Genomic DNA, 24851 nt, shown 5'->3' with positions numbered 1-24851 from the left:
ACGGTATTATGAGAATTTATAAAAAAAAAAAAAAAAAGTGACTGTATTTATGGAATTGAGTTTTTTGGCAGCATTATTTAGGGAAAGGGCTCTAGAAACAATGAATGGTATCTAGATGATTTTAGGCATATTATTCGTTCCTGTTTATGTACTTTCATCTTAGCTTACCCTCTTTCTAAGCTTGTTCAGGTTTTTGATAGGTTGAAATAAAAACTTAATAAGAGTGGTTCTTTTACCATCAAATCTGCTTACAACTCCACTCTCCCTCTTAATAATCTTAACAGTTCTTTCCTCTCTAATTTTTCTTCAAAGAATATGTTAAAAATCAAGGTGCCATATAAGTTTAAAATGCTTCTTTGGAAACTGATCAGAGATATACTTCCTGTAAGTACTACCTTGAAGAAGAGAATCGGATTTTTTTATCCTTCTTGTATGAGATGTGAGGATCCTCTAGAAGACACCATTCATATCTTTAGGGACTGTCCAAACTCTTTTGCCTTTTGGTCTCTTGTTTTAAACAAGTTTTCTTATTTAAGGATTGATTTAATTGCATCGGTTTTATAACACCAATCTCTCAGATTGGTTGTCTTTTAACTTTTCAAATATTTCTACCTAGAAAACAATTTTTGCAGTTGCTATTTGGCATATTTGGCATACTAGAAATGTTGCAGTCTTTGAAAAAAAAAATGATATTTATTCAGTCAACTTTTAACAAGTTCATTGTTGATTACCATTTCTCTTTGAAATTTAACTAGGCAACTTTGGATGGACCATCTTCTTCTACTAAACAGGTTTCTAGAATGTGGGTTCCTCCTCAAAAAGTCTATTATAAGCTAAACACATATGGTTCATGGATGAGCATTGTCAATTCTAGGGGTGGGGTTATCAGGTATGACAAAGGGATCTGGGTTACCGGTTTTGCTTGGTCCCTAAACTAATAAAAAGATTATTTTTATTAGTAGCTTGGTCCTTAAACTAATAAAAAGATTATTTTTTTTACTGAATTCTGGGGAAAAAAATAAAAATAAATAAATAAATAAAAAACGAGTCATGGCCCCTAAACTAATGCAACTTTTTGGTCAGAAACAAGGAGGAAGTATATTTCCAGGGTTGTGAGACAAATGAGGAGTGTCTCACAATGGGAATTTCGCAAATAAGAGGAAAATAAAGTAAAACGGGGTGGATTTTGGAAGGAAAGCAAAGCGGTATAGTAAAAATTAGAAAGGGGTGGTCCCAAAAGAAGGATAGTGATATTTGGTAACTTAGGGGAACAGTGAAAAAGTGAGGGGAAAAGAAAAAAGCTCATTCCAGCCTTGTAAATGTCGAAGGGAAATACAATGAAAGCTTGAAAACACCATGGAAGCAGCTTGTATAACCAGGTAAAAGGGGCCAAAATATTCGTCATAGTTGTTTTAAATAAGTGGAGGGTGTTGTAGAGACATTGATAATGGTACAGTACTTGATTTGGTGAACCATGGTGGTGACGCCGGCGGGTGTGAACATGGAGCTGAGTGTGAAGACGATAATGCGGCATTGCAGATGTTGTTGAATGGGGCAATTTAATAATTTAGCTTTAAAATGGAAAATGGGTTAATTAGGGGTTAGTCTGAAAATCAAAATGAGAAATTAAATGTGGTAATTGTCGAATATAGCATGAGAAATTGATTTAAATTTGGAGCATGCAAAATAGGAATTAGAATTTGTTTAATTGTTGCAAAATAAAAACTTTTGGATCATGTAAAATAGGAAAAAGAATTTGTTAAACTGTTGTAAAATGAAATGTTAATGTTAAAATTGCAAAGTAGGAAATTTAATTTGTTTAATTGCTGGGCATGAAATATGGGGGACATGTATGTAATTATTTTGATATACTAAGGAATTAGTTGTTGAATGTGTTTTGAACTTTAATTGATGAAATGTGGTTGTTGGTGCGTTAATAAGGTAAAACTAGTATGGTTTGATGTCCATGAAAAGTTGTTTGATACTTTGAGTAATGATTATTGTTCATTATTGTTGATTATGGTTATTGTTTATGTATTTTACTCATGGTTGTGATTGTTGAAGAGTCTTATAAGACTCCTAAGTGTGGCCATTTCAATTGAGATAGAACAGTTTGTAGAAGTGGATTATTTTAGTCATGGCTGAAACTTGATGAATATTTTAGGGAATACAGGAAGCAAAAAGGATTTGGCGTAGTTCGTACTAGTGTTTGCAAAATAAGCAAAGGCCCGAATGCTAAACCGATCGAGAAGGAATTGTTTGTGGACATCCGAGAGCTATGGCATCGGAGGCAAAGGCCTAAATGTCAATGACCGTGGTGAATGAGTTATTCAAAGGGCCAACCTTGAGCACGATTGGTTGAGGGTTATTTTTTGTAATGAAATGCTAGATTGTATCTTCTACATCATGTAATTATGTGGGTTATATTTGCAAAGAACTATGATTAATTTTTTAATTTTTTTTTTTTTGGTGCACAAAGAGAACTATAAGTCTATGATTAATAATTTAATACTTCATGTGATAGCCTATTCAGAATGGTATTTGAAGCCTTATTTGTGGAACATAAATCTGATGTCCAGTGGAATTATGAAACTCTTGCAGGTATGAGTTTGCACTTTTAGTTGAACCATTATATGCTTTAGTGTAACCAATAGCAATTACAGAGGTATCCTATAAATTGTTAGAGGTACTCGTTTAATGAATTAGGTATATATGAAGTAGTTATTTCTAATCATTTATTCTTTATCATACATAATGTCGATCTAATTTAATCTATTTTAATATGTATATACCAATATAAGTAGGGATTGTCAAATTCAATGTAAGAGTTTAATACGGTTTTTACCCTACAAATTTTTAGCAATATCCTTTTTCTATAAATTTTAGTAAAACCCTTCCAATTTTTAGTGGTACCCTACAAATTGTCCAAGGTATTTCATTACATACCACTGTGAGTAATTAGAGAACCAATTTATTCAATTATAGTACCGCTAAATGCCATTTAACCAGTGTACCATTATAACCAACTAAGGTTCCAATGTACCTATGTAGGGTTCAACTAATATAACAATGTTCCCCTATAATTCAAAAGAGTATCGTTATAACCAACAAAGGTTCCAATTCAAGAAACAAGGGTACCATTGAAATCAACAAGGAAAAGGGTACCTTTGTAAGGAAATAGGGTACTAATGTTGAGGTTTAGGGATTGAACAATAAACTACCAACTCCACCAAATAATATATATATATATATATATATATATATATATATATATATATATATATATATATATATATATATACTCCCTCCATGTTTTTTTAAGTGACACACTTTCCTTAAACGGCCGTTTTTTTTTTAAGTGACACACTTCCTCTTTTAGAAATTCCTTACATTTTAATAATACATCTTCACCCCACTATCTCTTACTTTATCATTTCGCACTCCTTTCATGATCCCCACTTCCTCTCACATTCTTTTACTTCATCATTTCTCAGTCCTCCAACCTACCCCACTAACATCTTATTTTATTAAAGTCAATAAAATCTCCTAAAACTACGTGTCAGTCAAAATGTGTCACTTAAAAAAACACGGAGGGAGTATATAGGTTGTAAGGAATAGGAACTAATCGACATATATACGTCAAAGATCACTTAAATGGGAAAGGATCTAATATGTATACTAATTGACAATCTACATATATACATCAAAGATCACTGTCAAATTCAATTTTAACATTACTAGTACACAAGTAAATTTACTCTCATGTTTGGGTATATTTAACTTTTATGAACGAAACATAAGTAAGAAAATGTATTACGAGTATATAAATTAGGGGTTGTAAGTCCACACTTTACAATTCAAGTACAAGGGTTATTAAATTTTATCAAAGTGTTCGCATTCACCATGTTGGAACAAATCACATTTTTGTCTTAAATTAAACTCATCAGGTTAGTCAATTAAGCGAGGAGAAGAACAATCCGCATAAGTTATTATACCTTCCCAAATCTTAAATTTTGTCGTAGACGAATAGATTTATACTTTGCGACTGACTTAAAAAAGTTAGATAACACTGAGAAATTCTCATATCTCATTTTTGTCTTGTAATCCTAATCCTAATTTGTTTAATACGTTTTTTACCCTACAAATTTTTAACAATACCCTTTCTATAAATTTTAGTGAAACCCTACAAAATTTTAATGGTACCCTACAAATTGTCAAAGGTGTTTCATTAAACACCATTGTGAGTAACTAGAGAACCAATTTATTCAATTATAGTACCACTAAATGTCATTTAACCAATGCACCATTGTAACCAACTAGGGTTCCAATGTACCTATGTAGAGTTCAACTGATATAACATTGTCTCTATAATTAACAAGGGTATCATTATAACCAACAAAGGTTCCAATCAAGAAACAAGGGTACCATTGAAATCAACAAGGAAAAGGGTACCTTTGTAAGGAACTAGGGTACCAACGTTGAGGTTTAGGGATTGAACAATATACTGCTAAACATATTTACTCCAAAGATCTAGATTGTAAGGAAAAGGAACTAATCGACATATATACGTCAAAGATCGCTCAAAAGGAAAACGATCTAATATGTATAAGTTAATTTGTATAATTTTGAGACATATTTTTATATTATTTTTTTGGAAAAGGTAAAAAGAAATAAATATTAGGAAGCCCTCCTTACGAGGGGAATAACCAAATAACTTTGAGACATGACATTGGACTTTATATACTTCGTATATAGATGTCACATCATTCGACTTATAAGCAGATCAACTAATTCCTGCCTTTCAAAAAGTATGAGATGACTCTTATGAAAAGTGTTTGGACAATTATACCTTTTAAAATGTTTATTTACTTATTTGCCCTTATTAATGTTAATTACTTATTCTCCCTAGTATAAGCAAATGAGTTAATTATAAGGCAAGTTTTTTTTATTTTTTTTTTATTTTGGTAATGTAATAGGACAACACAAAATAGTTGATTTTGAAAAGACCATAACTTGGCTTCACTCGGATCTTTTTGCCATAATTGTTAATTTTAAACTACTTATTGTTGTTTCTTATTGTTGTTTTCCTTTAGCAATCACGGTACGAAAATTGTTAACAAACTTGAATTGTACATGTGCCCAATTGGGCATTTACCTTCAGCATAATTAACTGTATCTTTTACATACTAGTATTTAATTGGACCTTTGCCATATGCAATGGTACTATAAATCTATAATAGCACCTGAACCCATATGTAATTGTACCATTAACATATATAATTGAACAAATGTAATATCTAGTGGTACTAATTGTGGCCTCAATTCTTTACTTTATATATTTAAACTTAATCAACATATGTGCTGAAACTGCTAATTGAAAGTATTGTATGTTCAACTCGAGCAAAACATCGTACTACTGTAACGTTTACAGTGAATTCACCTTTGAAATTGCACCTTTGCAATAGTTATATGTACCTTTTACATATATAAATGAACAAATATAATCTCCAGTGGTACTAATTGTGGATTCACTCCTGCACTTTGTATATTAAAACTTATTATACACATGTTTGAGTAATTGACTGAAAGTATTTTGTATGATTGTATCTTATAAAGCACAAATAAGCTAAATTGTAAGGGTGACATAGTAGCTAAATTTCGAATTTCCCTTTCCAAAGCTAAACCAAGGAACAACCTGTAATTAGGATAAAATCAGAGCTACATCATGTGCAAGTTTATTACCCCCTCTTAACGAAACTCCAAATAAAAAACTAAAATCAGAACAAAGACTCAAAATTTCATCAATAATCAAATTAAAAGAACTAGAACCCTTCGCCTTCTCGCGTAACGCTTGAACTACTTGAAGAGAGTCACTCTCCAGCACAAAACCTTGCACTCCATGTTCCTTAGCAACCTTCAACCCCCAAGCCATAGCTTTCGACTCAGCAACTAGGGGATCCCATTTGTCAGGTCTCCGCTAAACTGCACACCTTACAATCTCGCCCCTGCTATCTCTGATCACCGCACCACAGCAGTATTGGTGAATATGAAGTTCTAGCAGCCTCATTATTCATGGCTAATTTTGATGGATTAAAATGATGATTTAATATTAATTAATTAGAATAAAACAAAACAATAATATGATGGGATAATACATCTATAATACTCCACCATTTAATTCAATTAGGGTTGTCAAACGGGTCGTGTCGTGTCGGATTCGTGTTCGTGTCGATATTAAATGGGTTGAAAAACCCTTGACCCAAACCTAACCCGCTTATTAAACGGGTTACCCATGTAACCTTTTACCCACATAGTATGTAATAAACTAATTAATATTCAATTAATAAAAAATAAAAAAATAAAAAAATAAAAAAATAAAAAAAAAACTGACATCATTAGTTCATTAAAGATACTACAACAATTTTAAGTTAGTAATTTTAACAATATATACCACAAGGGTTTAAAATTAGTAGTTTTAACTATATAACCATACATAAGAATTGTTTCAAATTAACTGCAAAATTAGATTTAATTTACAAAGATGAAAATTATAATTTTTTCGCCAAATTAACCGCCAAAAAATTACCAAAATGTATAAATGGTGTCAAGGTAATTTACAAAATTACAAGTTTTGAATAAAAATTTTCAGTTTTTTTTACTACTCAATTAATAGATTAAGCGTGTCGGGTTCGGTTTGACGGGTTGTCGTTCAACCCATTTATATAATCGGGTTATGCATGTCGGTTTCGGGTTGAAAATTTCAACCCAAACCTAACCCGTTTACTTTCGTGTCGTGTCCGTGTCGACCCAATTATGAAAACGGGTTGAGAATTCTTGACTCAAACCCGCTTATTTCGTGTCGGGTTCGTGTTGGATTATCGTGTCGTGTCAGCTTTTGACAGCCCTAAATTCAATATTACGTCCACCAATTTCATATTCAAATGCATTCAATTCTAACCAATCAAATTCTTCTCTATATCATATTTATGCATTAAAACAACATATAACACAATAAAATAGCACCAACAATACAGACTTATTCATGCCAATTTCCCCAACAGTATACTTGTACATACCAACTTTGCCTAATTCATCAACAATTGCAACCCTTTAAAATTTCCCCCAACTAAACAGAATTATTTACCCACCATTCACATAATTATTTAACAGCAGTACACATAACTGCAGATTAAACCCTAATTGGAACTATGATGAGCCCCAACTCATTTCATTACACATACAACTTTACATACAATCAAACAAGCAAACAAACCCTCAACCCTACCTTATTCAATTTCAGCGTAAACCCGGAGTTTTATTAAACATCGAATTTCCAAATTGAAGTTTGGATATTCACCTCACCTCATGTAATTACTAACCTCTTTCAATAATGGAGTATACATCATTTTTCCCCAGATCATACCCCACTCTCACTCTCACTCTCACTCTCTGTCCCAATTTACCAACACTAAATAGCAATCCCTAATGAGAACGAAATGAGCCCTAAGTCATTTCATCATATAATATAATTTTTTGCATAAATTGAAACATACATTCAAACCCTTAAGGCCTTAACCCTTTTTTAATTTTAGCACAAACCATATTAAATAAATAAAAAACATACCATTTCAAATTAGCATATTCACCGATTTTAGCATAAGCCCTAACAATTTTTGCTTGAAACTAGACCTGGCAATCCTGACCCGACCCGTAACCTAAAGTTGACCCGAAATCATTGACCCGAAAATGACCTGAAGTGACCCGAACATGACCCGAAGTGACCCGACTCGAATGACCTGACCCGAAATTGACCTGAAACCCGAACTTGACCTGACCCGAAATGACCCAAAACCCGAAGTGACCCGACCCAATTTTAGCCCGAACTGATTGACCCGAATCAACCAGACCCGAATTGACCCGGATAATAAGAGAATAGGATGAAATGGTTAATTACTTGTTTTAAGGCTTCTTTATTTTCTAAGTAATAGGTACTCACGATTTTTTTTTTTTTAACGATTTTACTTTATTTTCCAACTATTTTTTTTAAGTGAATTTATTTTGGTGACCCAACACAAACTTGACCCGAATAGACCCGACCCGAGTTGACTCGACCGAAATTGACCCGACTCGAAATTGACCCGAAAATTGATCCTAAATATAGACCCTACCCGAAAAGACTCGACCCGAATTGACCCGACCCGAACTTAACCCGACCCGAACTTGACCTGACCCGAACTTGACCCGAAGTGCTGACCTGAATTTGACCCGAAACCCGAGTCGACCCGACTTGACCCGAACCCGACCCGAACATTTGCTGACCCGAACTTGACCCGACCTGAATTGACCCGACCCGAATGACCTGTTTGCCAGGTCTACTTGAAACCATAACATTTAAACAATAACCAATCGAGTTATTAATGTTATTTAGTTCACATTTCAACATGTAATTACTTGCCTCTTTCAACAATTGAGTATACAAATGCCCAAAAGCTTCGCCCTTTCAACAAATCTTCAACAATTGAGACGCGCATTTCATGAGAATTCAACTCCGACCGAAAGATCTTGTCTTGCAACAACCCAATGTCACAGGGAAAACTCAGAAAAATTGTCATCCAAGAGGAGCTCAGAAATGGGGAGAGAGAAAGAGAGATGAAGCTTTTTTTTTTTTTTTTTTTTTGTAATGACATAGAGACAATAAATCCCAATGAGACAAAAGGACAATAACGGAGTACTGTTCCTCAAAACGGCAGACCACAAGTGGCAATTTTCAAATTACATATTAAGTGACATTTTTAACCCTACGAGACATTACTAAATAAAATGTCTCACAACCCTCCGTTTGGAACGCCTCCAGAAACAACAAGAGTGGTGGTTGAGAAACTAAAAGTGCACAGAAAAATTCTTAGTGACTAAAAGTGCACAAATGCAAAAGTTGAGAGACTGTATTTTACCTTTAATCTATGTCCAATTAACGTGCATATCTAACTTTTGATTGTATTTTTACACTAATTTGTGTAATACATTTACAATTATCTCCCCTTAAAAATTATACAATGTCCATCTTTAAAAAAAAAACCACAATTTGCTGATGTGGCAAAATCTAGTTGGCCCATATTTAATATTTTTATTTTGATTTTGAATTATTTTTAATGTCCACCTTGTATTAAAATTGTATTGTTTTATGTATTCTTTTTAATACATGTATTGTTTTAAGAAATATAAAATTATAAATTAATTTTCAAAATTATAATTATAAAAAAATTAAAAAAACCCAAAATTTAAATTGTTCATCATTATTCATCTTGTTCATCAATCATTCATGTCATAGATTAGCCACTCCTTCCCAAAATCATCGTTTAATTGTTGACAAATTCTCAAATCCGGCCTTAATTCTCAATTGTGTTTTTGCGTCTTGTTTTTTGCAAATTATTATTTTAGGTTTTTGTTCATTAAAAAATCTCATTTACAATCTCATTTTTAAGCATTTATCAAGGAAGAATTGCATAGGTATTTTGCAATATCGCGGTGATTTAGGTTGAATGATGGGCGTTCTTTCGACAATATAATCGCATAATACAACCTTTTAAGTTATTTTTTCTTTTTGAGCCCCTTCTGTTTGATTCGTAAAAATGTAATGATTAGTTCACGAACTTGTATGTGACTTAGTAATGACCTAAACTATTTTTGGTCAGTACGTAAGGAGAATAGTGTTTTATATAATTGGTTTGTTATTAAAAGTAAATTTTTTAGGTAATGAACTAACTAAATACAGGTAATTACCTAACCACAAACATATAACAAAAATCACAGATCTCAATGCTGATCAAACAGGTTTGCAAAAATAAAAATCAAACTCTAAAACGCAGAGCTCGTTATCCATTGATCATTAAAAAAATTGAAAGATCTGTGTTTTAGATCATCATAATACACGCTTCTAAGGCTATTTTCTCGAGCTTGTTTGTCTCAAAGGAGGCTTGGCTCGAGCTCAAAGCTTGACGAACTTCAAAAACATAGGCTCGGCTCGAGCTCTAGAATCCCAACGCAAGTTCGAGCTGAGCTCAAAGCTCGGATTGAACTTGTAACTTTCAGAAACCCATAATCAGCAATTTAGTGTAAAGTACTCTGTGTTTAGTAGGAATTAGGTATGATAAAACTATGCAATTACAAATTGAATACTCAGCATCTTCATAGATTGTATCAATTGACCATATTTATACATAAAATAGAAAAATAAAAAAAATAAAAAATTAGAGAGAGCAGGCTAGTTATGTGGCATTTACTAATTACTACTGTAATTCATACTTGCATATTTTTAAGAATAGTAGTAAATTTATTTATTATAAACTACCAAACTGAGCTCAAACAGTTCACGAATAGCTCAGTCTCATTATCACTCCTACTCAAAACTATCAAACTTGATTTTTACGTGAATCAAAATTATCAATCGAACCCTAAAATAAAATTTGTATACAAATCATGGAAACAGATTCAAAACCCAACAAATCCGATATTTGGACGGAATTTCAGTCTGACTTCCGAATAGATTATACAAGATATTGGGGTGGTTAATTAGATCATGAATGAAGAACAATGATGAATTTTTTATTTTCTAAATTTTTTTTATAATAATTTTCAAAAATTATTTTAAAAGATTAAAATAGATTTTAAAATACTATAATTACGTATTCTTTAAATAAAAAGAAATTTTGTCAACAACTACCAATTAAAGCACGTGTTTTGAAAACAATTACCTATTAAAATTTTTTTTTAAAAGAGCTACCACAAAGTTGTAAAAATTTTAAGTAGCACTACCACTCTAACAATTTTGGCTAGAATCTCCGACATTTAGGTCTCATTTTTTACCACTTTTAACCTTTTATGAAGGGTGATTTAGTCAATTTAGATGGTTATTTTATGAGGTAAAGGTAAAAAAAATGGAACCTATATGCCGAATATTCTAGTTGGAATTATTAGAGTGGTAGTTCTATTTAGACTTTTTACAACTTTATGATAGCTCTTTTAAAAAAAAAAAATTAAAAGATAGTTGTTTTCAAAACACACGCTTTAATTGGTAGTTCTTGACAAAATTTTCTAAATAAAAATACATGTATTTACAATTATACATACATATACATATATGGTACATTTAGGCTTTTAAAAAAAAATAACCAATCATAACACCACACATCATCATATTATAGTGCCTTTTTCAGAAAAATGACACAGTAAACCTCCTCTCTACAATTTAGGTAATGTTCCAGAAGAAAATAATAAATACATAAACCTTGGGAGTTCACTTCAGACTGTCATCAAATTTTGTAGTGATCAAATAAGCCTACAAACAGGTCTACTTCAGTAACATTATCTAACGCAGGTTGCAATTTCTATATTCAATCTGATTAATCAACCATAACTCAATTATGAAAATATAACGCATTATGATTTTAAAAAATATATATATATATATATATGTTCGTTTCAAAATCTGCCATGTTTTCATTAGATATATAATAAACCACTAGTACTTCATTAAATTCCTTTCATGCACTAAGATAAATCATATCATACACAACTGAGATATCATGGATATTTCATTTCCTTCCTCCGATTTTTAGTTGTAAAACTTTGCAAATTATGGACTCCCAGTCAATTTGTGGATATGTGAGAGAGAGAGAGAATAAAAAAAATGTAATCATGTTAAAGGAGAGAGATAGAAAGAGTTTGTTAACTAAAAAGCAGAGTGATGCAACTAATTTGAAATTTCCGTTTTAGGAAAGCGATGCAGCTAAAAAGAAACAGAGGAAGTAATATAATAGATTTTTTTTAAAAAAATCCAAACCTACAATCAAACCTTAGAGCTAAAAATATCCCATCACACTCAATCATAACTTGATCTTATTGACACGTGATGAAATTGTGTTAGCACCAACTACTATGAAAGGCCTCACATAAACCACTTTGGTAGTGGTCAATTTTATGCATAACTTCTCATCATGTTAATTTCTTAAGCATGAAATGAGACAAATTGGGTGACAACCTCCAAAACCCAAATCAGCAGGGCAGTGGCTTGGCATTTCCACAACTTTGTAGAGGAAAATTCATCAATTACACAAGACGGAAGCATGTAGATCAAGTCAAAATTGATGAGCAAAAAATCCTTTTAAATCACATTTGACAATTCAGTATCACAAAACACCAAAAAAAAAAGGGGGGGAAAAAGCTCACGAACTATAAATAAAGCTAATTAAAGTATATACCATATTATCAACAGCACTAACCCATTAGAATTAATGCATTACCAAGGGCAAAAATTTTGTATTTCCATCTCACTCACAGAATTTTGGAGTATTGTTCTGAGCAGGAGCAGACAGCCGAACAGATGGTTTCATAAAGGACCAGACAGTACAGTATATATATATAGCTTGTGTCCCACCCTCAAGCAACCTTAAACCTGAAATAAAAGACATCTGCATAAGTTTCATTATCAACAATTGTGCTTTGTATTTAATCATTCCTAGTACAAACAACCAAGCAATAGCATGCCTAAAGTGTAACTATATATTCACATCAGCCTGTGAACATTGCAGTTGCACATAAACAAACGAGTAACAGTAGTAAAAACAGTCAGACATCGGCCGCCCCAGAGAAAAAGCACAGCAGCACAAAAGATGCTAAACTGATGACATACAACATTTTGGAAAGACAACTAGAAACAGGATGCATATCTAATTTCTCGAACTAATGAAAAGAACACATAAATCACCTGTTGCTTAGAAGGATCCTCTTCCACTTTTTAGCACAAGTATGTGAAATTTAACGCCAAATCTAGGACACGGTTCCAACTTTACTACTAAAACAGAAGATAACATCCAGTTGGAATCCATATCACACAATCACAAACCACTCTCAAGAATACAGCAAGTGGTCATCCATTCGTTGCACCTCCTATCCCATATCATCATCAGCTGTAGCTCCAGCTTCAAATAAATTGTTCCTCTGTGAAGCTGCCCAACGAGACTAGTCAAAAAAAAATAGACTGCCTGCACCCCTGTGTAAAAGGCTATCCTCTGTTAAAAGGTATTTATGCGTCTCCATCCACAGAAATTGGCACTCAGGCATAAGAATTAGGATGATAATCACATCCCAAAAGTCCTGTTGTATAAATCTCCTGAATTGGTCATTCGAAACTTGGCATCTTCATAACCACCATAGAATTTGTTAATACCAAGTCTATCGTTCCTAAGGAGCTCTGCTACACCAATATCATTTGCAGCTTGCAGCTCACTCCAATTATCCCAAGTACCATTAGAGACTGCGGTATTTCTAGGCTGTTGCTGGAGTGAAAATTGTGAAAAAGGGACATGATTACTAGCTTGGGACTGATCCATATGTCGAGAGGAAAAGCCATATGTGTCATTTGGTGGAGAGAAGTTATCCCTAACATCAGTATATCTAAGGTTCTGATGGGGTGAAAGAGATCTTTGCATAAATAACTGCATTCTTGAATCATTTTCAAATGCAGGCGGCTGTACAGGGTAATTCTGCCTCATGTCTATAGAGGAATTATTGAGCCCACCAGGGAGCCTCCCTTTACCAACAGCTAAAATTGCAGGATCTATAAATTCAATATCATTCGCAGGGTTTATGTTTCCACTTGGTGATGCCTGATAAGGGTTTCTCAAGAATGATGGGGTCTCTACCATATGGTTTCCTGTAATAACATATACAAATTTTTAAAAAATGTGACAAATAATTCAAGATGTCTTGAGGGAAGACGGGAGTTTAGTAACAAACCAGAATTCATTAAGTCAAAAGTCTGATCACTTCTTTCATGTGAAGCAAAACCTGGAGGTGGTGGCCTACTTGGTGCAGAGAAACCGGGTGGAGCTGAAATCTGCGATCTAGAGACTGAAGTTCAGATAAAGAGACTATGTCAGCAAGATGTTAAGAAATAAAGATAAAAGAAAACAAAAAAAGGGATACATTGACAAACAACTTATATATGATAAGAGAACCTAAATTTCCCCACTTCACAAAAAAAGAAAGGGCACAATAGGTACTCACAAGAAAGCTTGTTGGTAGAAAAATTGGAATGGCCACTAGTCAAATTATCCGACAGCTCAATATTTCGATGAGGAAATCCAAAACCATTGCCCATTCTATCAAGATAAGGATCTCTAATTCCAGGAAATTCTTGTCCAAAAGGGGGATTCTTTGCTGCCAGACCAATATTGCCAAGCGAAGGATCCACGTCAAATAAATGATTTCGCGAGTCTTCCTGCCTTGCAAAAGAAAATCTGGATTGATTGCTATTTTGACCTTTCCAGGAACCAGCTAGTTTCACCGTACCCTCTTGTTTATCAGTTTCACGCAACAACTTGGCCAAATTTTGTGGGGATGTCAAAGAATCATCCCAAGAATCAAGGTCCAAGGACAGTATATTTGAAATTATGCTGTTTTCTCCCATATCCAGGGCAGGCTGTGAGTCCACATAAGCAAGCTCACCATCAAATCTTCCCATACGACTCTCTTGCCCACCTTTAAATAGCAAAGAACTATCCTGGTCTGGAGTATGGCTGACAAAACAGTCTAAAAATCCATTAGGAGCAACAGATGCACTAGATACACTTGTCAAACACTCATCACTTAATCTATTTACAATAGAAGGGGCAGCAGTATAATTTCCTGCACAATCAGCACCACCATGAGACTGTAAAGGAACCCTTAAATGACTCAAAAGATGGAGTGGAGATGATGCAGGTATTGCTGAATGATTGACGACTATGGCATCCTGTAGTCTTTGATTATTAAAATCATCTTCTGTTTCTGAAGGTATATTTTGTAAAACCGAAGGTTGCATATCTGATCGCAAATCAAATACTTCTTTTTGAGTGGTCAAAGAATTAATAGTACTAGGCGTACTAGAGGTAGCAGAAGAATGTTCTTGAAGCCTCTCAGACTCATGCCACTGTATACCTTGATTTCTAGGGGATAAGAAATTATTTAAAGTCAATCCATTAGGTCTGACAAACTCAGAATGTTCACTATTTAGCTGTTTGTCAGTGCTTATAGACGATATATCAGAGCAGAGTTTCTGAATCTTTCCGTCCATAACAGAACTATTCCCGTTGTCTTCGCAAGAAGAAAAAGGTTGTCTGTCTAACGAATTTGCATTTAAAAGCCATTCACCACCTTCTACATCACTACTGATAGCTGGGGAGCAAGATGACTGGCTTACAGACTTTCCAGCTGAAGCAACTGAAAGTGTAGAAGAGACCTCTGAAACATTTCTTTGAGAACTATTACCAGTGTTCTTCTTCACTGTTTCTGGAATTTCCAATTTACTTTTAGCTTGATTTGCATTAAGCTCTTCATTTGACATTTGCTTCTTTCCAATATCACTGGGAATGAAGTCAGAAACGGTTGTTGCCAGCACTGGTGACTCATGAACTGTCTCAGCCTTCTGCTTGGATGATCCATTTGAACTAGCTAAACTTACAGACGGAGGATTGCAATTGGAAACACGTGCACCCCTGATATAGAAACAGAAATCAAAAACCATGAACAGAATGAGTAATAATAGGCAAGAAAGAAACTTACCATGACGCTGCTGGCGGCAGAGCAACAGATCTACCCGAACTGCTATTTGGGGGTGAACCTTTTGAATAGCTTGTTGAATTCTGCAACCAAACAGCCACAATAAGAATATATCACCACACAAATTAGCAAAAACAACTGTAGACTGCATTTAATAATGTAACAGGGAAGAAGGGAATCCCATACACTGCGTGTGTGTGTGTGTGTGTGTTTTTGAGAGGAAAACTTTAAAATTTGAGTTGCATTCAGAATCCCAGAAACTAGCTATCAATCATGATGCATACCCATACTACCAATACCTAACAATCTAAATAATACCCAAATTCATGTAACAGAGACAAACGCCCACTGATGGAGGACATCATCATCCAAATAACAAGACAACAATGAACATAATTCCAAGACTTGTAATATTCATACATGTCTTCCCAATTATCAAATATTGATAAAACAAGCTTGGCAAAAGATGAGATACAAGACACTTGAAACCTATAGGGTAATAAGGATCAATTTATTTATCACAACTCACAAGGACAACAAAAATGATATTTTGAGTTTACGTCAACATTCAAGCACCAACCTATATCAGCTTGTCAAAAAACCTTTTATGTTACAGATGTCACATACTTCTTTTGCTTTCTTATAATCACAACATGTCCCCTAACATGCATTTTCAGGAAGACATTAAAGAAGGTAAACGGACAATTTAATCAACATAACTTTAAGACGTTTAGGTAAGAGTTGAACAACCGGTGCAAGATTTTCAAACGAATTTATCTGTTGACAATCTTTAATGCATGCCAAGGGAAAATGTTGTGATTATAAAAAAGAGTATACCACACACAATGTAATTTAGAACTACAAATCATAGCCAATTTGAGTCCTTGCCAACAGCATGAGCTCTCAAAAAGCACATAAGCAGCCATACTCTCTTTCAAGAAAAATATGGTAAAAATAGCCCTCACAAAAGGAAGAGGTCTTACAGTTGAAGTACTTTTGGCAGTCGGCTTCTCTATTACAACAGAACTGTTATTGCAATAATCATCTGCTGGAGGAGGCAATGTAGTCCCTGCACGCCGTTGCATATTATTTGTAACCCCAGTAATCTGCTGAACTCTATTCAAGAAAAGCGAGTCATTAATACTGAGCGGTTAACCAGATCAAAAAGAAAAAAACCAAACAAAATTAAAAGGCAATGCATAATAGAAAGCCAAAGCAAAGCTATGAATGAGAAAGAAACTTGTGAGTATGACAAGGGGTTTAATTGATAGAGCAAATTTATAAAGAAATGGAGTGAAATTGAAAAACCATCATTCACCACACATTTTTTTCATCCCCCACCGTACTAACAGTCTTTCTTTTAAATTCATTGAGCTTACTAAATTTTCCGTAATTCAAGAAGGATAATGTGGGAAGTTCAAAGTTTAATTTACAAGATTTTAAAAGCAGTCTATAATTTAAGGATGGCCTAAAAATATGTGGCATAGTGAAAAAGGGGTATAATTGACATCTTAAGAATTAAAAACTTGTTATAAAAATTGCAACAAGGATAAACCCAGTTAAGCAAAACAAGTAATCAATTACTTAAAAATCAAAAATTATCATAAAGTTGCAACTTGAATGCAGCAATTTGCAATACCAAATGTCTACATCTTTATCATTTTTCTAATTTCAATCAAGCACATTATCCTCTAAACCACAGTGATTACAAAGGCCAACAAAAATTTTAAATGCATTAGTAGATACACTAAGCTAGAGCCATAAGCTACCAAGTACCCATTACTGAAATTTAATATGTCCTTAAACCAACCTTTCCTTGTCAAGGAGCAATGCAAACCCTACTTTTTAGCAAGCAGGCATATCAATACCTTGTGTAAGCAGATATAATTTCATCTTTTGTGAAGCTATCCTCATGTGAACCAATCTCATGCAAGTATAGACAATCAGGGTTGGTGCAGGGCTGAAACAAAAGAAATACACTTAATGTGAGCACTGAATGTTAAACATGTATAGTTGTTCTATATTACAAATCAACTAACATTCAGATATCATACCACATTTCTTAGCCATGCATGACAGTATTTTGTAGTTCCAAAGCATGCCCTGTAAAATAAAGTGAAGTTTTTAAAATAAGTAGTATTAAATAATACAAAACAAGCACTAAGAAGGTTATGATTCCATTCTCAAATCACCTCAAAGGCCTGGCATCCAAAATAAATCCATGCACTGACTGAATGCAACGAATTGCCTCCTCCTCTTTTGAGTACGTAATATATCTGAAACCCAAAAATAAGCAGCAGAACATACGGTCATGCCTTCAGACAGATGTATGTATTTCATTGGTACAATAAAACCTTAAAAAAAAAATAAAAAAAAATAAATTGTGCTTTCTAGAGCAATGGCAGCACATCAGATATAGGAATGCAGTGAGTCCTTAAACCTAAACTCTATTATAACAGCAAAGACAGAGTACGGACATTAATCAGATAATTTCAATTTCAACCTTCAAGCTTATTTCAAAAATTTGTCCCATCTTTATAACAAGGCGATTGGCTCTAAAATAAAACCCATTCAAGAATTTAGATACCATAACAATAACAACTTCATCCTCCACCTTTTACCGTCCGTTCACATTTCCTACCACAGTAACACTGAGTACTGAAGGCTGCGATAGGACAAAACATACAGTGATGATTTTGACCAAGTCTACCAGCCAAGAGAAGGATGAGAGGAGGCATAACAGACAAGCATAGATAAAGCAGCAGTGCGAGGGAGTAGCAACACTCAATTATCCCCAAATGGAGACCAAGTACGATATAAAGGAAAATTGATTACAAGAATTCAATAATCTTCATTTCAACTGGGTACTTGAAATAATTATACCACGTATATCATTAAAGACTCAGAGCAAGTTTGCTATGCCAATAAACACTGAGGATTGAGTACAACACAAGCAAGAAGCAAACTACGATGAAGCCAGCAAAGAGAACACATGCATAAGGAAAAAAGAGAAGAAAGAAATATGAATAGTAAAATTAGGATATTATGAAACAATAACATAGACAATAACTTGACTTACACACTACAAGTATTGTTTGCAAACTGCTGAATGGTGCCAGCTGAAGTCCGGGATATGGACACCTTCAAAACATTGCCATATTGGGCAAAATAGTCTTTACGTTGTAGAAGCTGCAAAAAAATGGAAACAATTAACCACTAAAATTAGCACCCAACTGAATATGATGATAAAAGGGGAATCAACAAAGCACTCACATCTTCATCTGCAAGATCAAGAGGTAAGCCCACTATGTAGACAAGATTTCTTTGAATAACACGCACACTACTCAACTGCTTCCTGCTATCAGATGTTTTAACCTTCGATTTCTGTGACTTGTGCTTCTTTTCCATATTAACTTCTTGTACCAACCTGAAAAGAGCTGGGATGAGACATGCTTTTCTTCCATCCTTTTTGGGTTTAGGTTACATTCTGAAGTATAATAGTTACATTTATGGCCTAAACCCAAAAAAATAAATAAAAAATAAAAAAATAAAAGTAAATCAGTTAAACAACCTTTCACAGTTTGCAGCCATCCCTACAATTCGGTCTTTATCATATGCAGTGCGACATGCAGGGCAGCGTCCCTCTGACTCATCTTTCTCGGCCATATCCATTATGTGATGCCAACACCACACACAAATCTGCACAAAAGCACAAAGAAATTAATACAGTTGCAGCCATCTGTTAACAGTTTTACATAATAATTCAAATTTAGTCTCTAGTAAAAAACAAGTTTAAACTTCAAAGCATGTCAACAGCAAGAAAAGTACAACACAAAAAGAGACTATTACTGTCATAAAGTCAATAAGAGTAATGTAGAGACTAACCAAAATGATAAGAAATAAATGGAAAATATCAAATTAAATTTGCAATGGATAACATAACTCATATACTAAGAGGATAACAGCCACTTAGATACAGCGTAAAAATTGAAACAAATAAAAATAAAAAGTAAGGGAAAAAAGGGCTGGATTTCCAGTAAATGCAACACACAACTGTTTTCCTTGTCAAAATTAGGCAGTGAAGATGAAGCTTCGTCAAAATTAGGATACTAACTCTTTATAATCATTTTAACAGGGATAAATGTCAAGAAGACATGGACCATAATGCAAGGCCAAATTTAAAGAACAAGAAAAATCTAATCATTAGTGGTTAGATCCTTAGTTTGTACTAGCTCCTAGCCTCGTACCACTCTTCCACATAATTATCCAACTGATTATCTTCCATGCTTCATTAACAAAACACCATTAATGAGCTAATTTTCTCATTACTCTGCAATCTGCATCATAGGATGCAGATTTAAAGACAGAGAAAATAAAGGATCAAGCAAAGGAATGAAAAATAAAGGACAAATGGAGGAAAGAACAGTCGTGATAAAAAAAAAATGAAAAATGGTGTATGCAACTTCTCGGGCTCTCAGCCCTAATCAATTTGTGTTCCTAAAGCAGTTATTTGCAAGCTAGATAATCTAACCTAACTGAACATACCAGCCCAGTTTACATTCTTGATGGAACAATTACCAAAATCATACCAGGATACGGAGCACAAATCCCAACATAACCCCAGTCAACCGAAACAAAATCCTACTGCACACAGCAGAATCCACAAGAGGGACAAGAAGAAGACTCAAACAAACAGAGAACATACAAAGAAAAGGGGAATTCAAATTTTATTCCAACAAAAAGTATGAAGTAACTTCAATCAACTTCTGATACAATTTAAACACCACATATGCTGAGTATAGACGGAAGGAAGAACAAACAAGTGATATTAATTTCTACAATGTAAAACTTAAAATTTGATGCCTCGTCATAATAATACTTCCTTCGTTTTACAAATATTGCACCATATCCATTTTAGGAAAACAAATATTTGTGTTCACACTACAAATATCTTATTTACCCTTACTTTTTAACACTAGTTTCTTTAATTTATGTTTACCATCACATGGGCAATTTTGTACTTTTACCTTTCTCTCTCTTTCTTTTCCCACTACCAAAAAATTAGCGCCTAACTCTTATGGTGCAATATTAAAAAAAACGGAGGACATATAATATAACTTATGATTGTACATAAAATCAAGCATGATGCATCAAGATATTGTACAAAAAAAGTAACAATAATACAGCCTCAAACTTCCACTTTAGTGGAAGTAAAAGGTTTGGACTGGCATGATTACACAATAGCCTGACATTTGATTAAATAACCATTAAAAGAGATTGTCTTACATTCAAGATATTGCAAAATTCCCAATTGCTTAAAACTAAGAACGAGAGACATTAAAAAATTCAGCATCTTCAAGAGCCCATGAAGAAGCAAAGGCCAAAGGGTATTAACAGATTTTAAATATCACCCCAAAACTACAAAGCCATAACTGTCATTCATCCGTCTAAATTGATCTGGTAGAGCACATAAGCAAACGACGCTACATTGTAAAAGAAGAAAAAAAAAAGTAAAAGACTTTTTAATTGGTAAAACAAAGCCACAAAAATTATGGAAAAAACTCAACCTCATAGCCACATCTGCACGGCTTCAATTGCTGATCAGTCAAATCCATCTCCTCGGCACAAAGAGGACAGGTCTTCTCACCCTCGTCACTCATGATTGATCTGGGACAAAACTAGTTAAAAAAAGGCCCAAATAAGCGTAAGAGATAGAGCATTAAAACAACTAGCTATAACCTTGATACTGCTACTTAAACCACAAAAATTACAATATAAGTCAAACAATTCAGATGCGAAAGGAGAGAATATAAACAACAAGAACAACCAGGCCCGTCCCTGAGCCCGGGCAGGAGGGGCAAGCCAGGCAACCGCCCGAGGCACAAGGAGAAAGGTCCAATTTCATAGTTCATTCCTAACATTAAAGGGCTCTGCAACACAATAATAATACCAAATTTGATTCAATTATCAAATTAGGCTTAAAAATCACATAATTTTAGGGAGAAAAGGTCCAATTTCAACTTCATACTTCCATCCTAACATTAAGGCAAACTTTATTCAAATATCAAATTAAACTCGAAAAATCACATAGTTTTCTTCTCTAGCAACAAAAATCGATCTTTATAAACCTAACTAATCATAACTAATAATTCAATTATCGAGTACAGAAGAACCCTACATTGAGTATACTGAGAATTAAATCAAAGATAAACCCTAGATTGTAAAATTGATATTCGATTATTTTACAAATCTTACCTCGGAAGCTGGTTGAATAGAAGATTGAAGGATCAGAAGGTGCTTCAATGGAGATCGTGAAGTGCGGTTGAATGGAAAAGTGAGAGATAAAGAGAGAGAAAGAGATTGAGAGACGATGACAGATCTACGTTCAATCGTTTCTGATTACTCCGTATAATATTTTGTATCTCTTCCGATTCCGCAAATTAGAATATATACAATACACCCGGTTTATGCAATCGGGTTTAGTTTTGTATTTTTCGAGTAAAAAAGGCGATATACTACAAGGAGGTTTTTGTTTAGGGGATAAAAAGGGGATAAGGATAAAGGATGAGGATAGAAGAAAAGTAGTGTTTGTTTAGAGGGATGAGGATTAAAAGGGTATGAGGATATGGATTAAAATACCCCCTTATCCCTCCATTTTTATAACTAAGGAGGGGTGGTATAAGGGGAAGGGATAAAAAAAATAGGCTAAAAATATCAAATTACCCTTAATGAAATTGATAGGATTAGGGAAAAGGTAGAAGTTAGTAAGGGTATTTTTATAATTTTACTACTTATCTCTAATTTATTTCCTATACTTACCAAACATGGGATAAGATTATTTATCCTTGTCCCACCTATCAATTCCCTATCTTTATCCTCCCTCCTTATCCCTCTTATTTCCATCCCTCCAACCAAACGCCCCGCAATAGTAAAGGTGTATTTTATTCACCTGATATCTTACCTTATCTTATTGGAAAACTATTGTGTAAAACGGACTCACGTGAGTTCGATCATACAAACAGAAAAAAATAAAATTCTTAATTGCCAGAAATTAGATAATAATGGTCAGATATTAAGTTATAAATACTACGTATCAGATATTAGATTACAAGTGTCAGAAATTAGATAATAATGGTCAGATATTAGATTATAATTATTGGATATTAGATTATAAGTGTCAAATATTAGGGTTTAATTGTCAGAAATTAGATTATATTAGTCAGATATTAGATTGTAATTGTCAGAAATTAGATTATATTAGTCAGATATTAGATTGTAATTGTCAGAAATTAGATTATAATAGTCAGATATTGATTTGTGAGTATCAGAAATTAAATTACATCACCATTCTAGCCACTGCGTTCACAAAAGAGCTTCAACTGATATATTTGGCCTTCATGTACACTCTAATACATTAACCAAACAGCAATATAATCATTATCAGTTAATGTGCGATCTCCATATATCACTATCATTTAATGTGAAATCTCCGTACATCAGTGAAATCTCCAGTTTTATTAAACTAAGATTATATATAAGAGTGTACATTAACCAATCAGCAATATAATCATTATTGAAGACACCAATAATTTACCTCAAGCATCAATATACTCCCACTACCTAGGCCTATTTGAAAAGAAGAAACATGAACATGGCGGGCAGTAGACACAAGTATATAAAAAATTATTATTATCAGATAATTAAATAAAAGGGTTGTCGGCGTCGAGGAATGGGTGACGGAGGGTCGCCTCCGTCACCGTGGGATGGGAGGGGAGGGTGGTCACCGGCCGCCGACAAGTGGCTAGGTAGTGGTAGTGGGTGGGGATGAGTGTGTGCATTATAAATCGGACTCACTGCACGTGAAACGGTCTCATGCAAAACCTTCTCTATCTTATTTAATACGCAGTATAATATTATCAAATTTATTTCAATCATATTTTTCTTGATCTTGTCAAAATTGAGCAATGATGCGTGGAAGTAGAAGGCTCACGGGTCATGAACTTCTTTTTCCCGGAGAAGAAGCAATGACGGTATTCGAGAATAAGCATCGGCTAACTTTGTGCCAGCAGCCGCAATAAGACAAAGGATGCAAGGGTTATCCGGAATGATTGGCGTACAGCGTTTGTAGTGGGCTTTTTAAGTCCGTGCGTCAAATCCCATGGCTCAACCCTGGACAAACGATGGAAACTACCAAGCTGAAATACAATAGGGGCAGAGGAAATTTCCGGTGGAGCTGTGAAATGCGTAGAGATCAAAAAGAACACCAACGGCAAAAGCACTCTGCTTGGCCGACACTGTCACTAAGAGACAAAAGCTAGGGGAGCGAATGAGATTAAATACACCACTAGTCCTAGCTGTAAACGATGTATACTAGGCGTTATTTATTATGTACTTATTTGAACGTATCCTCACTAAAAATAAGTGAAAATAAGGTAAACATAAGTACATAACAAACACTAACTTATTTTATTTACGTCATTTCATTTAAAATCTATTTATACTATATATTTAATCCATATAAAAACGTAAGGATAAGAAGGATCAAACCCTCAACCTCTTATAAGAATGATAACGATTTCACCATCTAAGCCAATTATCAAGTATGTAATTAATATGTAAAAAAATTTACATAAGTGCAAACCACAAGGTTCAATTAACACAAATATACAAAAAAAAAATAAAACTCAATTTTAGTTTGACAATGACAATTACAATTTTAAAAACCTTTTTAAGAAGGAAAAATTGAAAAGAATAATCCCACCATTTGGCACATCTGCTCAAAATAATCCCACCTTTGTGTATTTCAGAAATAATCCCAACCACCTTATACCCCCATCTTCCCAAAATGATCATTTTTACCTTCAACCTGTAAAACAAGTTAGATTTTTTTTTTTTAATTTTTTCTTTAATCCCTCCTCTCTCACCTCACCCCTTCCATCATTGTCAACCACCTGCACACCACCACCCACAATCTTAATTCGACAGCACCACCACCACACACCAACACCCACAATCTTAATTCGACAGCACCACCACCACACACCAACACCCACGTAATCACTACCACACAACCAGTTGTCCCTGCTCCACTTTACTGACGCAGCATTTTTCTGCAACTATAACTATCTTTCTACAACTTAACAACATTTTTCTCAACCTCTTTCTCACTTTTCCTTGAATCCAACCTCTTTCTCATGAGCTAAATTATTCACTACCCACTAATTAACTCAATTTTTGTCAATTCTTTTTTCTCA

General features: G+C 34.0%; 1 protein-coding gene and 1 pseudogene across 2 annotated transcripts; one reads left to right on the top strand and one right to left on the bottom strand.

Moving 5' to 3' along the window:
- Positions 1-12140: 12140 nt before the first annotated feature.
- LOC145589486 (uncharacterized) lies at positions 12141-22044 on the bottom strand. 2 transcript variants are annotated; one of them, XM_081646073.1, is made up of 14 exons: positions 21853-22044; positions 21165-21275; positions 19169-19296; positions 18871-19024; positions 18677-18786; positions 17790-17873; positions 17652-17700; positions 17466-17557; positions 16581-16713; positions 15601-15680; positions 14065-15533; positions 13795-13908; positions 12764-13711; positions 12141-12451 (listed from the first exon to the last, which is right to left on the bottom strand). In XM_081646073.1, the coding sequence occupies exons 2-13, from the start codon at positions 21255-21257 to the stop codon at positions 13137-13139; spliced, it is 3081 nt and encodes a 1026-aa protein (XP_081502199.1). In that variant the 5' UTR covers positions 21258-21275; positions 21853-22044; the 3' UTR covers positions 12141-12451; positions 12764-13136. The 2 variants fall into 2 exon arrangements, with proteins under 2 accessions (XP_081502199.1, XP_081502200.1); XM_081646074.1 differs by having other exon boundaries at positions 21165-21264.
- Positions 22045-23529: 1485 nt separating this feature from the next.
- Positions 23530-24028, top strand: LOC145590476 (18S ribosomal RNA; annotated as a pseudogene).
- The last annotated feature ends 823 nt before the right edge of the window (positions 24029-24851 follow it).

The sequence above is a fragment of the Chenopodium album genome, chromosome 17 (assembly GCF_948465745.1).
Source record: "Chenopodium album chromosome 17, dcCheAlbu1.1, whole genome shotgun sequence".
NCBI classification, from domain to species: domain Eukaryota; kingdom Viridiplantae; phylum Streptophyta; class Magnoliopsida; order Caryophyllales; family Amaranthaceae; genus Chenopodium; species Chenopodium album.
Note: the sequence above shows the minus strand (reverse complement) of the source record. Positions and strands in the feature narration are given on the sequence as shown.